Source organism: Pieris rapae, chromosome 1, assembly GCF_905147795.1.
Source record: "Pieris rapae chromosome 1, ilPieRapa1.1, whole genome shotgun sequence".
Classification (NCBI taxonomy): domain Eukaryota; kingdom Metazoa; phylum Arthropoda; class Insecta; order Lepidoptera; family Pieridae; genus Pieris; species Pieris rapae.
In genome coordinates this window covers 7678191-7696440 of record NC_059509.1, presented here as the reverse complement: position 1 = coordinate 7696440, position 18250 = coordinate 7678191, and the positions used below count along the sequence as shown (strand labels likewise).

Here is an 18250-nt window from a genome sequence, read left to right as displayed (position 1 = left end):
GATATTTAATACAAACAAATTGTGTTGATCGTGACACATTCTTTAGTTCGTGTTAAAGTTAAAAAATTTCGTTATTAAAGTTGATAAATTACGGTATCACGAATAAAATTAATTACGTTCGATTTCACATGTTTATACACGCTTGGTTTGGTAATAGTAAAAATGTATTTTGCACATAGTGTTTGCTTAAAGTATCAATATATTTTAGTTCTCAAATTAAAACTCATGTTATTTCCCTATAATGCAGTATTTTCTGTATTAAACGAAATTTTTCAAACTAATGTACATGAAGTTCACTAATGCATATTTACGGGTCGCGTGAGAATCGTAAAGGCTTCTACGCTAATTACCTGAGACATTGCTGTTTGTGAATGAATTGATCAATGAAACTTGGCTGTTGCAACGAGATGGCAAGTTAATTATGGTTTTAATTACCACGATTCTCACAATAGTGTTGCGTCACCGACCACAGTAGGAGGAAATAAGATTCATGATTTGTTGCAAAATTTAATATATAATTAATATATGTACTAAAATAGATAATCAAAATAAAAAAACCTGCTTAGAAATATTTATTAAAATAAAAATAAAAGAGAAATCGATGGAAAACCTCGTTAAACACACAAAATTATGATAAATTACTTTAGCGTACAACACCATCTATTAACAAAATGTTGTTAATATGTACTTACACAAAATAAGTTCCTAAACCTTTCCGGACTCAAACATGCGTGACCTTAAAACTCCGAAAGCTAAATAAATAGGCGACGGCAGGCATTAACCGAGGGTATTATTAGTAACTGTTTGAAACTGTAAATAGATTGCCAGTTAAATAGCTCTTACTCAAATACACTACGACTTTTCAAACCTATGACTAATTGGCTATGAAAGGCATTTGTGAAATCGACGTTGTTTGACTATAAACATGGACCCGATTAAATGGATTTATTTCATCTATTGGTAATTTATTTTGATTTATATTTTAAAATTTTAATATTCATATTATTTTGTCTACAGCTCGGGATATGTGGTTAGGCGAGTAACTTCGCTGGCCGTGATGAGGCGTGGGTGCGACTGGGTCGCGTGGCCGGTAGTGGCCAGCGGCCTTTTGCTTTTCTGCAATCACGCATACGCCATTGATATGATTGCGCCTGGAAGTAAGTACCTTTGAGATTAATATTTTTCAGTCTCTAGTCTGACGTTATACATTCATACTTTTTGAGTATTGTTGGTCTTATCCCTTCAGCACTCCGACACTCAACCCTGCATTCGAATCATTGTTGGTCTATCGACTTTTCTTTCTATTTGCGTGTTTGAAGTCTACTCGTACTACGAAGAAGGCTTAGACGCTATTGTGGGTGGTGTTTCTCCTATTTACCTACTTGATTTAAAAAAACACATGGTCACGAAACAGATCAAAAAATCCACAAATCCAAATATTTTCCATATATTTATGTATATTGGAAATTACAATTAGAGTATTATTCACATTTAAGCAGCATTTGATAAAAACACAGAACTAAGTAGTAGTTTATGAATGCATAAATTCTGCACGGGTGTTTGTGTTTAGTTTCTGCCTCATACTTTAAGATGAGTTATATAAGATATATATCTATATTGTAAATCCAGGCCAATTGAGACTTAGTAGTAGACGTAGTTTGTTGTTACTGGGCCGACTAATAATCTACAGAACAGATTAAAAATATCTTTTGTCATGTTAAAAAAGCTTCGGACACCAACGGAATTCTTCGCGTTGACATATTGAACGACGATGAGTTTCCTGGTCGAGAGATCCTTAATGAATTCTCTTGGTTTGTCGAAATTATGAAAGCAATAGCAATCTTGATGAATAAAATATATATATATATATATATATATATATATATGTATATAGGTTTTTATAATCTATAGAATAAATTAGGTCTTTACAACTGACCATAACCGTTAATTTCTATTGGAAGATTCTGTGTTTTAAGTTATTGTGTAAGATCCTAATCTATGTATCTACCGATCCGATACCGATCCTAAACGATCTACCTAAAAATATATTCCCATAGATATATATAATACAATAACGTCATATATTTAACGTAAAAAAACATTAATCTTTTCAGTTAATGTACTTCAGTAACGTAATTGGGTTTAATTAAATCTGAAATATTATGAAGTTACCAAATGTTCATAACTGATATTATTTTACTGAACGTTTAAATATATGTTTCACGGATAGTGATATGAAGTCAATTTTGCTTATAGTATCAGTGGTATTTTTTACTAATATATGTATTTCCTAAAATTATTTTATGTCCCTCTTTCATTTAATTCGGATCGCTAACTAAACTCGCATAAAACTAGTGAATGAATGAGTAATATTTGTTTTAACCAATGGATGACGATGAGTGTGGACTACGCTGCGAATATGTCAAGACTTCCGAGGCCATTGATCTTCCTGCTGCGAGGCCACCTGTGGGTCGTGATTTCGTTTTTACAATTTTTTCCCAGTGTTTGAAGCGCGCTGTTGAACTCTATTTAGAGATACGGCGACGAGGGAAAACTTCACCATAGTATTCACTATGGTGAAGTTTTCCCTCGTCGCCGACTTACTTAGTTTAAAAATTATATCGTACTTCCGTCAATTCCAAAAACTGCATAGCAAGTTATCTCATATCTGTGCGTCTCAGATTTGTTATGTACAGTATTCATCAGTTTGTAAAAACAAAGTTGTGTTCTTCTTGGTACGACATTCAATTATGCTAGAACTTTGTACGGACCAAGTCTTCTATTGAAAAATTATTATATGAAGGGTGCGAAATGTTTGAGCTCACTATTGCTGGAGTATTCTTAAATACACACCTTATCTTATAAAGGTAACTTTTGCTAGTTTAAATCGTGATGTTTCGTAGTAGTCAAGTTTGATATTCTATAAAAAATAAATAGTTGTAAAGATACTCAAATAACTTTAAATGTTAGTTATGGGAATGCATTAGGGTAAAATATATAATAGAGGTGTTTTTTAGTTATTCTAAATCTTTTCTTATACAAACATCGGAGCGACCTACTTTCACGTCGTTCATATAAATCATAAGAATATTATAATAGCAACGGACTTTGAACCTGTCAGTAACCACTATAGTAAACACCAGTTAACAATTTGTCAATGTAATACGTGAAACAATTATGACATAACAAGTTTTTTTGGCTGACAGAACAAATGATTATTAAATTAATCGCCATTCCATCTACAAATATTTATATTTAATATCTTCCAAAGTTCATCACAATATATTACATGGGTATTTTGCTTAATGTTTCTGAAATTTAGAATTCGAATTTTGAGAAACATTAAACACAGTATTTCAGAACCAATTCGATTTTGAGAAAAAAGAGTACAAATTAATAAAAGGTCGGCAAAGCACTTTAGTGTCCATGGGCGGTAGTATTACTCAACATCAGACTAGAGTATTTGCATAAGAAAATAGAACTTAAAAAACAAAAATATGTATTATAATGCAAATCCTGAATATAAATTATAGAATCTAATCGTAATGTTGAACACCGTATCTTAATTTTCAATGTAAAATGTTCAAAGGTTTTTAAATGTCGTAAATGTCAAAAATTTAATATACCTCCCGTCGATATGGTAAACTCTCTCCTCAAATTACAGAACGAATTTTAATAAATTACTTACACATTCATAATTTTAGAATGTTATAATTGTTAAGCATTCTTAGTAATGAAAATGGATTGACATTTATTTATTGTCAAATATTTATGAGCGCGTTCATACCCTTTTGTGTAAAAATCAGTCTTTGTCCTCTTACCTAATAACTATAGCTTCAACTACCATCTGTCGCAAAGTTGAACGACCTCGGCTCAGACAAGCCCTTACGACCCCCTATGAATTAAAATTTCCCATCGAAAACGAAACCACTGCTTTTAACATGCTTGTAAACAAAAGTTAGGTTAGCAATAAGACATATTTTAGAAGATAGATTTGAACACAAATACAATCTGACCCGTAGTTTGTGGCGTTGTCGTGATTAATTGCTATATCGTAAAGATTTAAGCCAATTGCGAAATTTGAATCTGATAAGCCGTTTGGTTAAAATTATTTTTTTATTTGTTTTTACTACAAACAACAAATTTTATGTAGTAAAAATCAATGTATACTTCCCATTGACAATTTTTACAAGAGACAAGGAGGCAAATATAATAAGTAAATCGGGGGTAAAATGCGCGGGCCATGCATTCCGTGCCATTTTATTTTTTATACTTTTTGACGTTTCAGTCACTCTCAGTTGATTTGTCACCGTGACCGAAATTAGTAGTGATTCGTTCATGCGCAGGCGCCGATCCCCCATGAGCGAGTGTTAATCCTAAGTCTAACCCAGTCTCTTACTGAAACCTAAATATTTAATTTGCTCCTAAAGTGGATTTTATAAAAGAATAATTGCCATTCATAAAATAAGACTTCCTACACCATAGGTTCTCCTATTATAACAAATATTTAGTTCAATGCTAGTTACGCGCCGCGTAACTTATGGCTACATACCAACCATAAGTTTCAAAGATTTTTTTAATGTAATAATTTGAGAACTGGCAGTAACTGTAAAATTAGATTCATTTTTTTTGACGTTCATAAGTGTACATTTTTTGACCTATAGATGAATAAATGAATTTTGACTAATGTAATATTATTAAAGTTTATACCTACATATTTATTAGTCTTACCAAAAAATAAAAAAAATCTATTCTAAATGGCTACTACCTTTGGCTTTTATACGGTCCTTTAATCTTAGGCAACGAATTTATAGATTTACGCAGTTTCCATGGGAAATTTCGCCACTGCTAGCTTTAAAGATATTTTAAGAGACTCAATGTCGCCGTATCCTTTAGAGCATGGTCATGTCTTCTAAAACTTACCATAATTTGAAGTCTAAAGGGTTAAGGTCTGGACTAGATGAGTGTCAGTTTTTAGCTCTTATAAAGTTTGGAACGTTGGTTTCAAACCAGACTTGGACTTTGTGCCTTGTGACTAGGTGTAGAATCCTGCTGAAAAGTCCTCTGTATATTTATAAAAGTGTATTGCCGAAAGGCTTCACAACATGATCCAAGACTGTATCTTGATATACTTTGGCTGAAGTTTTCACGGCTTTTTCACAAAAATTTAGTTTTATGACTCATTGATAACACATGCCCCATCAATGATCAAACCATCACTGAGGCAGGATGATGACCACATTTTACCTTTCCGACCATTTGCGCAGTATAGTATCTTTAGAACTGTAAACGCACACTGTATCAGTTTTGCTTATTGTAGTGTTCTTCAATCGTGAAAATTTTTTCATTGGTAAAGAGGATATTTCTGTGCTTTTCACCTACGTATCGCGACCGGCTCTTTGGTCGAGCCATTGCCTTTAATTGTAAATCTAGATTTAGCTAGATTTATCTAGATCTATAATAAATATTTTCTTTAACGCCTCATTCTATATTGTAATTTGATAAAGAACTCGAAAAAATATGTGAAATGGCGCAAAATCGAAAGAAGGTTTTAATATAAGAAATATACGGGTTCCAAATTCAAAATAAGTAAATTATTACGTTGAAAAAAGAAAAGTTTTTCTATAACTGTAATAATTAATGGCCATATGGTATAATTAGTTGTGATTTATTTAAATATTCATTCGATACTTCTGAACATCTTAAATGCCAACAATCGCATCCTATTAATCTGATTTTTGTATGATTACGACACAAGTGGACATAGAAGTAATATTCACGTCTCTGCTGTAGATATTTTTTTTTAATTTACCGAACAATTACGTCAAAACGCGCCTAGTGAAGTTCTAATGAATTTGAAATGGTGTTTAATTTATCTACTAATATCTTAATTTATTTGCATGAGAAAATATGTTTTTTTGTTAATTGAATTGTACTTGTACTGTTTCGAAAATATCTATGCATATTACACCTATGTCCTATACCCCGTACTGCACTGTAAGCATGACGTTTTTTCTACGTTTCAATTTGGTACTTTATAAATGATTCATTGATATACCTTTTTTTCGTAGGATAATCGGTGTGGGTACGTTCTGTCGCATTAGTAGTTAATTGTTAAGATAGAAAAATGATGTGGAAATAAATAAATAAAAAAACATTGATATTGCAAGTTACAATGCGCAACCGATAACAAATCTTGTATTCATATCTTTATCACAAGAGATACCAAATAAAAAAATTGTAGATATTATCAAAGTTGTAGTTGTGAAACGTGTTAAATAAACTGTTTGCAAACATTGCATTCGTAATGCAATTAGGTAAGTCCTTTTTTTAAATAAAATTATAATAGTATTTAGTGAATAAAAATGATGATAAAAGACTCGCCGTTTTATTGGATACAGTTAAACGAATTTAGTTCTTTATATAATGTTCAGAAGTGTGTAAGGCACAGAAATAATAGAGCAAAACCAGTTGTCGCTATTCTGAAATTTAAGACGCGTGAGAGAATAAAATTCTGCTACTGTAAAAAAAAAATTTATGTTAACCTTACTAATCGATATAATGCGTAATCTTTCCTTACAAGGAAACCTTGTTTCGCTTTAGAATTAGACAAAATAAAAATTATTCATAATAAGTTTAAGATAAAAATGCATTTTCATAGAAATTTGGTGTTGTGCAATGATGCAATATTAAATAGACGTTTTTGTCTGTATAATTATCGTTTAATACTCAATGAATAATCTATTCTATAATTTATTATCAATGTTTTTTTTTGTTTTTGTCCAAAACTCAAAGCGACAATCAAATGAAAACATACCGCTCGTCAAATTTCAAGGAAAGATAAGAGGTACTTAATAAATATCAATGATAAAATCTATGGCGCCGAGGTATTTTATATCAGTGTATCCGCCCGGACTGGTATCCGGACTCCCTGTTGGGTGTCTATCACTACATACATAGTATAAAACAAAGTCACTTTCTCTGTCCCTATGTCCCTTTGTGTGCTTAAATCTTTGAAACTACGCAATGGATTTTGATGCGGATTTTTTTAATAGATAGCAAAGGTTTATATATGTATAATAACATCCATTAAATAGTGGAGAAGTACTGTTATTTTTGAGGTTTCTAATGTCATGTCGTAAATAATTACATTTTTTCCGCTTACATTGCAATCGCAGGCTGAACCCTATGTACGAGTTTTATCAAAATAATGTACTAAAGTAAAGTAGTACATTATTTTGATAATAAAAAAAAGTAAAGTATTGTACACATTGAAAAGGTCTACAGAAAAGTCCGTGATGGTATATGTATATATGGTATATGTCGCGTATATTATTATCGGAGCTTTCCAGCGACGGAATAATAATAGCCTTTTTTTTCCAGCGACGGAAACAATACATAATAAAAACCTGCTTTTCATCAGCATTGCACCCGTGCGAAGCTGGGGCGGGTCACTAGTAGTCTATAAAACCACGAATATTTTACTGAAGTTCGCTGATATAATTTTGTGATGTCACATAAAAATTAAACATTTGCGCTAACTCTTGGTTTTGGTCTCTGATTTCAGTATTTTTCTTTGTTAGTTTCCTCACGATTACCATACGTTGTATTTATAGAAAAATTCAACCTCCGCCAATGAATTTAAAATTTATCTTCTAATTTGAAATTCAATTGTTTTATAAAAGAAATATGAAATCTGAAATCTCCGGTTTCTTTATTTTACCATGTGTTTGAGAGTGAGTGTTATCCAGCAATACAAATTTAAAGTGGCGATTAAAAAGAGTGGCGGAGAGTTTATTGCCAGTTCTTCTCTTCCGTTCTAAGCCCTTGATTTCAGAACTGGCGGTAAATGTGAAAAAATTAGAAGCATTCAATGTATATTTCTTTTTTGACATTCATAAGTGAACATTATGTTACCTAGATGAATAAATGATTATTGAATTTGAAAGCGTGTAAGTAAAACCGGTAATGTTTAAATTGATAAATGCATTATGGCGCGTGCTTAAATGAACTTAACCTCTGATTAAAATGTTATTATAATTATCTCATAATGATTTATGTTATCTATGCTTCTAGGCTTCAATACTATGTTTCAAACACCACAAAAATAATAATTCTTGGGAATAAAGAAAGAAAAGAAAAAAATTCCGTAAGGTTATAATGAGGTTAGACTGAGAAAACACTCTATCTTAATTTTTTCGTAATTTTAACCTTTTACGAAAGCTGTCTCTAAGTTTGTGCAATATTTTGTATTGATTCTTCGAATCTTTTGTTTCTTCCTCGATAGTCTTTCTAACACAGAAATAGTATTTGTAATCTTAACCAACAAAGTCATATTATAATTAAACATATACTTATTATGTCAGCGGATCACTCAGATACATAAGTTTGTTTATCTTATACCTTTAAACGAGCAATTCTTGTATATATATATATATATAAATATATAGGGTTTCGGGGGCCATAAATCGATTTAGATAGGAATCATTTCTAGAAAATGACATTTTATTTGTGTTTTATCAACTTAAACATAGAATTGTTCGTTTAAAGATGTCAGTCAAATAAAAACTTAAATATGAATATAATTATCTTTATTCGATAATTATATTCATATTTCATAATTTTATTAGTATGTAATTCGTACATAAATAAAATTTCCAAAAAACATGATTTATAAAAAAAAATACCGAGCTGAGCTCGGTCATCCAGGTCCTAAATATTTATTGTAGATAGGTAATCGCAATCATGGCACACGCGTAAATAATTGTTATGAGCAAGATTCGATTAACTCAATGTTTGTTTATTCACACCGATCCGATTTAAAACAAAGGTAATAAACGCAAGGTCAGCAGATAGACGTAGAAAATAAAGCGGCATGTTATAATGCACTTTTTAAAATAATATTCAGCGGCAAATTTCTTATACAAACATATTTTTTAACCTCCACTTGACATTAAGCACGTGCAAATGGTTGCCGATTGGATGTCTTCATAAAAATGTGTTCGTAAAAAAATTCTCGGGTTGTATAAATAGAGCGAGGCACATGAGTACCCGACCTACCGCACTCGGCCACCATGACTCTTTAATTCGAGACGTCGAGACCATTCGCCGCTAAGCCAACTATATTATTTATTTATTAACACTTCGTTACATGACAATATAAAAATTTAACATAGTTGAATGAAAAGGAGAGCAACTGGCGGCCTTATCGCTTTCGAGCGATCTCTTCCAGGCAACCACTACTATTATATACATAATCAGTCAGAAGTTTACAACAAGTATGGTGGAAACACAAACTGGAAACAGTTTTTCTGTCCAACAGGACGTCGAACCAATACAAATAATTCATTATTTATACTGAGACCAATGATATATATATAGCATTATAGCCATTATATTGCGCGTAAAACGTCATAAACCCATTGAAACTTCGACACTCCATAAGTAGTCGATGCAAGAAACCTGTTTTCGAGGAAAATTCTTTATTCGACTGCAGGTTGGCTGATAAAAATAATTTATAATTGTTTGGTATATGTACTGATTTTAAATCTAATTTTCTTTATGTTCTAATGTTCTTCTCATAAATATTGAATGGCGAGTTTTAATTGTTTCAACTTTCTATAGACTACATTTTAGGTTTAGGTCGTGTCCTCATTATCTCGTTCCATGAATAGAAAAATGCGCAGCATTTGTGTAAATTAATCATATTTAGTTTCACATACTTTTTGGAAGCTGCTATGTTAACATATGGAAATTTATCTTCGTCGTTTACTTATGCAAGAAAAATTGACAAATGTTAAAAGTTTTTTTCTCTTATTATAATTTTAACTGTAGGAAATAAGATCTTTAAGCTATTGTAAGATGTTTATATGATAGAAGAATTTTTATATCGTTTCGCGCTTCTGCAATATTATCTAAAAACCTTCCAACAATAAACTGCAGATATTAAACGTTCATTTGCCGATATTTCAGAAGCGATATTTCAAAATACCATAAGGTCTGGCCTTATGGTATTTTAGTATTCAAAGAATAGATCGCAAAATACGGCTTCTGTGTTGCGCCCCTCTACTCCTAAGTCCTACCTACACTCTCGTCTTTGACCACGCCCTTCTACATCAACACTTCTGTGTAAGAAAGACAATAATATTTTTTCTAAATAATATAAACCTAAAAAACACTTTAACGGTTGTGATATCTTTAATAAGTTATATAATTATTTTTTAGTAACACAAGTTAATTTAAGAATATATTCTAATAACATTTGAAAAGTACAATTCTCTAAAAACTCACCGGTGATGTTTTAAAAAGAAATTTAGCAGGCAATGTTTGGAGCGATAAAAGTCCCAATAAAACAGATGGAAAAACAAATAAAAAGTTGTCGCGGGTCGTTTCTGGAAGAATATTCTATACATTACCTTATCAGATTGTAAATTAATTAGTTTTTAAATTCAACGCCTAAAAATGCCTAAAGCCATTGGAGGTTCTATCTTCCCCCTGCATTTCGTTTAAAAATTTAATAGTAGGTTAAAACAATATCAGTATTAGTATAATTAGTAAATTATAATTGTTTTAAATTATGTGATTACCCTATAATCGATATTAACATCTACATTATTTTATATAAGTCGGGATAGTGTGTTTATACAATCAAGTTGTAGCTAATACTGATATTGTTTTAACTTTAGGAGTGTTGTGGTCTTTAATGTTCTATAGGGACGATCTAAATATGGCCCTTTATCTGTTAATCGAACTATCATAAGGCCTTATGATTATCAAAATGAATATCTTAATTTGAAAATATTATTTCATTATTATTTTGTAAGTAAACACGACTACCGTTTAGTACACTGAAATTAAACAGACAATGTTTGAACCGATAAAAGACGCAATAAAACAGATCAAGAAACAAATGAAAAATTGTGGGTGAGCTCTGCAAGAATATTTTACCGACGTTATTACTTTTTATATTCTCTTGCATTCGAACAAGTAAGGCAAATTCATTTATGTTTGGTAGAAAAATCATAAGGCGGAAGGAAATATAAATTTCAGTGTAGATTAACTTACCTCTGTTCTTATGACGTAAACAGACTCAAATACGTAACAAATGTCAATTACTTCTGTAATTGAGTAAATTTGTTTATTTCGAATTGCAATCTATCTGAGATAAATCTGAGAACAAATGATATTTATTATTCGTTTGACTCTCGTTTTTATTCCAATGTCAACTTAAATGCAGTTTCAAGGCTGAACTCGGCAATATGTTATTCCAAATTGGACGCAAATCTTATTGTTTGTGCGCTGATAATATTGATAAACGCTTGCGCCACTTTTTTAGTTAGAATGTTTATGCAGCTCACTTTTTAAAATGTTACTACCTCTTTTCCTACCATGAATATATAATAAAAATATAGAAAATAATTTTTTTTCCACTACATCTACGTGTTCGTAAAGATTTTATTTTCTATCCATCAATTAGTGGTGGGTCATGTAAGTTGTGACGCTGTATTTTATATTATTTGTAATATAAATGATTAAAATTACGCTATCAGCCAGAAAATATACTACATCTTTTCATTACTATCATATTCATAAACACAAATAAATAAACTACTATGAAAGATGTCATACATCATACATTATGTATTATAATGCTATTGATGAAAGAAATAATACAGTGCAGACCGGTCCTAGTTAAATTTGTCTCGCCCTAAATACAAATCAAAATGAGATTTAGGCTACGAATATTTGTATTCGAAGTTTTGTCATTTTAAATTTAGATTTCACTCAATGCAAATAAGGTGCCTTATTCTATTCTATTTTATAAAAGCGAATATCTTTATAATATCGTAACTAACTGTAACCAAATGCACCCACTGCAAGTAAAGTAGATTTTATATTCCCTCCACAAATTCGTCACAAATATCCCATTTAGTAGATTACAGTATCAACCTTGCGCCCCCAGAACGAGCCCCACTACGTAACCTCTAGATTATTAAGAACCATTTTTGCTTCAATTCTTGACGAAAAGCATAACAACTGAAACGCTTCTAGCACGTAACTTCAATGTCAGTGTCTAATTTTGTCGTGCTCGCCACGTAACTGTGTTATATTTGTTTTGATTCCTCTCTCTGTGTATACAAGTATATTTATGATTGACGAGATCTTTATTATCATTTCTGAGAAGTACAAATCTATAAATGGCAATAAGAAATTGCTTAAAACATGCTTTGTTTGTTTTATGCGTATTCAGCGTGAGGTGCTATTTTAAAACATGACTTAATGTCATATCTGGCTGATACCAGTTTAACATATTGTTTATTTTTAATAAGAAAAAGTACGTACTCGTTATTTTTAAAGTTGGTTCTCCGTAAGCCGACATCAAATTTCGAGAGGTAGTTTTTTGCTGTCGGATGTTGTGGAAATGCCAATTACGTTACAACGTTAGAGATAAATATCTTATTTTATATGTCAATACAACGTGATCATAGACGAACATGTTTTCGTATTGCCTCAGCAAGTGTTGTTTTGCGAGGAGAGGCTCAAACGGGCGAACTACTGTGCTAGCGGCCGAGCTGCGTTGTGCGCGCTAGGTAGATCCCACGTACGTAGAAATCGTAAGACATAACTACCCTCTGTACATTGGTGCGATAAGTATAAGTTCTGTTCTCGAAAATTCTAGTTACATTCTAGTAAAAGTATATTTATAATTCACAAGTATATGTATTATTCTAGTACAAGAGAAGCGGACAGTTTTATTATCGCGTTTGTTCGTCAGAAATATTTTTTCCTTTGTTTTTTAGTCTTACTATGATAAATATATTACTTAATGACATTAATATATGTATTTTAATTTAAAGTATGTCGGCGGGCGATCGTAACTTTTTAATAATCTAGCTTCATGTTTGTATTCGACAATGCTTTTGATGTTATTTATATCGAAATTTGTATTCGCCTAAAACTCCGGCTTTATGGTTATCTATTGCGTCAATCGTATTACGTCATACTGCAAATAAAATGACTATCGTATAATCGTATCTACTGTAATATTTATTTCGCCTTTGGCGTCATTGTCCGACTGCTGAACGCTCAGCCGAATAAATATTTTTACACTGAAACTTATTCCATATTCATTTTAAAATAAATAGATAGCAGTCTTGCACGTGTGTGTGAATTGTAGTATTCTAATATTCTTCAAAAAATATTGAAAGAATCAAAAACGAAAAATAGCTTATTTATTTAATTTCGTTGCATTAAAACAAAAACAAATACATAACATAATAATTAAAAGGGATGTAAAGGGCGGCCTTATCGCTAAGAAGCCATCTCTTCCGGGCTATTTAAACTATAATCTACTGCATACTAATATACGACTGATATCTAGTTGTTATGGTGTAAATAATGTATGACTCCCTCTGAAATAAGTAACGACGGAAAGTTTCCTCTAAGGGTCTTGTTGAGAATGCTCGGACATCCGACAGCACATGTTCTTATATGCGGACAGTTAGTAATGCAGTGGACACTGGACAGCATTCCGAAATCTGAACGCATTCCGCGGAACCCGGAGAACGAACTAGCCGCGGCCTCCGCGATAACCGCAAATACTTCAATTGGAATGTAGCAATACATCGACTACACGCCTGTCGCTGGTAGCCATTCGCCTTCTGCTTAACCGTAATTGGAATGCCAATCACAGGTATAGACCAATGTAATTAAACGATCTTACAGATACTTTATTATAGGTAAACAACTTATCTTTATGACAATAGTTCTCTTGAAACTCACAATAATCTCGTTTTAAGCGCTTCCGGGTCAATAAACCTGTCTGCGGCCTTGTCTCGTGTTTTCGAGAGCAATAACTATTTTGCTCTTGTTTGGTTGTTAGTATAATAGTTTCGGAATGTATGTACCGTGATGTTTTGTTATTGGTTCGCTGGAGTGATCTAATCACTAATTGATTGTATTTGGTATGTCGGCGGAACTGGCCGCGTCGGTGACTCACGCGCAACCGAATATTGCGACGTAAACAACCTGAGGCAGCCCTCCGAGGCCACCGCCCGCAAATATATGCATGCTTGTTTTGCCAACTATTTTTCTTGCTGACGCTAACTAATTTACTCTATAGAATTATTGAACTATATTATTATATTATCATGTTTATTATTACAAGTATTTAACGATTGACTGTACTCCACCTTCAAGTCACAGAATTCGTATAAGTAAGGTGACTTATACTGATGCAGCGAACAAATCATTAAAAAATGATAAAAGAGTTAATTACTCTCTTACTTTTATTTTTTATCAGTAAATCATATATATTAACTAGGTACTACAAAATGATACAAGTTTTAATTACATTTTATTTGAAGAATTAAATTATATGCGCATTTTATCATTAGGTTCTAGGAAATTGTTTTCGCTTTGAATTTAAGTTATGTGTGCTGTGTCACAGCACGTATATAGTGTTCTCCGAAAAAATCCCTTTAAAACCTGCCTAGCATTTGATGAATGCTTTTGTTTTTTAATACCAATACAGCCCGTTATTGTAATCACCATGAAAGCATGACCTAAATTGTTTTCCTCGAATACTACTCGACACACAAAGATTCTAGCAATAGGTTATTTTTAATACAAACATGAAAGTTAACGGAAATAATGTAACCTTTGTAATAATTCTTATAATATCTAAGGATGTATTCTCAAATTATTTATTCCAATTAATTTAGACCACGTGAAATTGTACTTTTGAACGTTTTATAAATTATAAAGATGATTGTAGTTGCCCCATACAAATGGTAGTTTCGTGGAGAATGGGCAAGAAACTCCACATTTACTATTTTAAAATACGATTTACAATATTTGTATAAATTAGTTAAATAATTAAAGGTCAAGACAATGTAATCCCAAAATAACATTACTACTATACAGGTCTATTATCGTATTGTTAGTATACATGTTCGATACCTTAGAATATTATATTATTAAAGAGTAATAAAAAAACAAGACCCTCACTTTTACACCATCACACAACACGGCCAAATTAGGTACCACTTAGTTAAATGTATTGATTACTTTTTGTTTGTTTGTTCGTTCCATTTTAATTATTGAACCTTTTGTAGTATAATGTATGATGTATTCCATCTTTGGCTATGTTTTCAGTGTATTAGTTTGTAATTATATATAATTTATAGTATTAAAGTAACAATTATGTATTGCTTATCACATTGATGAATATCGATAACAACAAATTTTCAATACAAGTAGAAATGTAGGCTGAATTTAAACGACATTTTCACTAGTTTTCCATAAGGCCCTCAGTACCTACTACTCTCTTTTTACGATCGTGACCCGAATCTTCGCTGTTTCTTTTTCTTATTATCGAATTAGCATTAATTTTAAGAAGGATATTTAGTACCACGATTCCGAATTGAGTAGTTTGGGTAATAAAAATTAATAAAACATATCTTATGTAATATTATAAGACATAAATTGAAATTGTTTATATGTTTAACCAACAGCAATCCTAACATATATCCTTGGTACTTGTAAATTGTAAGGATTAAAATAATGATTATTTTAAGTTAATCTTCTACGTACGCACTCCCTTTTTTGTACTTTAGTACTCATGGTAGATTATGAAAAAAAAATGTAGATAAATGCGATAGTCAACAATTTCAAATAAATTTCCTTATAAATGATATTATCTTAATGGGATTCTTAATAGCTCATTTATAAAAAATATGTTGATTACGTTAAAAATACTCAGATATATGGTGTGTGTTGTGTAATACAAAAGAACAAAATTTCCATTTGTTTTAATATGCAGTGTTAATGAACAGCCTACGAACGCACCATGTGAGTAAACCATTGATATCTTCATTCACAAACCGGAAACATAAATCAACGTTGGCCTATAATAATAATGGTTCTCAAGAATTCTTAATTTTTACTATTCGTGTTTAGGTGGTTAAGGTTTTGCCTATTTTGCAAGGCTGTTCGGATCTACTCAGATGGTTTGATTTTTATAGAGGTGATTATTATTTTTTGTTTGATAATATCAAATTCTGATCTAATAGAATTTACAATACATACCGTTAACCACGAATCATTTGTACTATAATGGGAATGCAAATAAATATAATCTTATAAAGATATTAGGAATTTTTGTTCCCTATAACATTATGAAGTAATTATAAAAAAAAGAAACGGTTTACAAACCCGTAAGCCGTTGGATCACTTGTTTATAGTTATACTTATCGGACTTCCATCCGTTGTCAACAGTGATCGCGTTACAATTTTTTCTATTAACTCATGTCAACAAATAACAATTTCCTAAATGTTTTAAAGGAAAATAAATTACGTGTAATATTTATTATTAAATAATACATATTTTCTTAATAATGATTAATGATTATCTTTCATTGCTGAATTAGCTAATATAAAATTCATTCCCGAAGGATATATGGCCGCAGTCGCAAACAGAAGAGCAAAGCTAATGGGATAGACGCCAATAATACTAGACAAGTTCGTCTATTTGCAGTGAAAGTGTAACTCGGGAGGAGACGTTAATGACAGTCTTACTCTCGTATCAATAGGCGAGATACCATATTTTCGTTGTTCATAAGTACTTAGTCTTGGCTTGATATAAAGATTTTTTCTCAATGCTAAAGTTTTACGAGCAGTGTTCAATAAATAATGATAATTTGATACATTCGCATACGAAAAAATATAGCAATCGAGTCTCTTTTGTTTTAAAATAGAAGCAATTTCTTGGAAGTATTCTTAAAATTAAGAGAATCAACTCATAATTGCTAAGCTTGAAAATTATTATGGAATTTCTACGGAGATGGGAAATCGAGACTTGAGAGCAACATTAGGGCTACTCCATATTCTGGGGTTACGCGCTGGTGATCTATGTATGTTCAAGCGAGGAAAATCTTCAATAAACGATACATAAACATAAACGAACGCTCTATATCGGTAGTGACTAACAAATGATTCAAAAAGTTGAAAGCATTGTCTTAACGGATCGTCGTGTTATTTTTATTGCCGCTTATTATATTTTTATAGGCAGATAAATGATTATTTCTGTAGGAAGTGGCCATAATATTATACAAATTCATTTGGGTATGAAAATAGTGTCAGCGCACTGGGTGCCCAAAATGCTTTCCGACGAACATACGAAAGTAAGGATTAGTATAAGTTCGTCCAAGATCTTTACCTATTTTGAACTCGATTCATAACTATCTATGGATGAAACATCACTTCACCATTATGACCCAGAAGATTACAAAAGAGTCTATGACTTAACAGACAAGACAAGATCGTCATATCCAACTCCGAAAAATTTAAGGCAATTATATCTGCCGGTAAGATCATCAGTAATGGCCGAATACCTAAACTACTTACGGAGACTTCTTTAGAACTTCTGACAGGTGCCGGCTTAATTAAGTTAAATTCACTCAAAGTCGGGTACCTACTGTCGGTTGTAATCATAACTATTTTATAAATGTGTAATAATCTAAGAATTTCTTTAATTCAAAATTTTAACATTGATGGACTTAATTTTAGCAATGTATCATTAATTATTTGTAGTATTTTTACTTTGATACTGTTAATATGCTATCCACATTAATGTACACTATAAAAAACATGGTGATTTCACTATACTTTGCATTACATTTTTAAAATGTTTATTCTTCTTTAATTAAAGACTTGCTAAAAACTATAAATCTCTGCGATAACGTGCAAAAACAAGATTTAATTAGGAACGATTCAAATGTGATGGAAGGCTAATTTCGTCGAAAATATGTTAATCACATTGTTATAATTTAATTCATAAAATTTTACTTTTGGCACTCAATTATCTCATTGGAGCTCTTATTATCTACAATGACGCCATAGGAAATGCATCGCTGCGCCGTCAGAACGCCAAGTGTTTGCACAAATGCAGGGTGCATTTTACGTTGCATGTACTACGTCTTAACGAATGACGCAGCTCTAAGGACGAATATTTAAGCTTTAAAACCTATATATTTTTATCATGAAGATGAGCCTATTTATAGTATTTATTTGTCGCTAGCATTTTTATAGGTGCACGAGTTTCCCTCTTGATATCTTCGCAGATACATTATTGATCATAATGGATGTTCAATATAAGTAAAGCATGTATAAAAATAATACCAAAATTGGTTTATAAAAAAACAAATACGATATTGAACGTTAAACGCTGTGCACTGTTTTTCTGTATGAC

General features: G+C 31.5%; 1 protein-coding gene across 2 annotated transcripts in view; it reads left to right on the top strand.

Moving 5' to 3' along the window:
* LOC111003916 (insulin-like receptor) overlaps positions 1–18250 on the top strand; it is a 44690-nt gene that overhangs the window by 2823 nt on the left and 23617 nt on the right. For both annotated transcript variants that reach the window (XM_022274674.2, XM_045630567.1), the window contains exon 2: positions 1018–1157. In XM_022274674.2, coding sequence (XP_022130366.2) covers positions 1058–1157 — 100 coding nt within the window. In that variant the 5' untranslated portion in view covers positions 1018–1057. The remainder of the gene's footprint in view (positions 1–1017; positions 1158–18250) is intronic.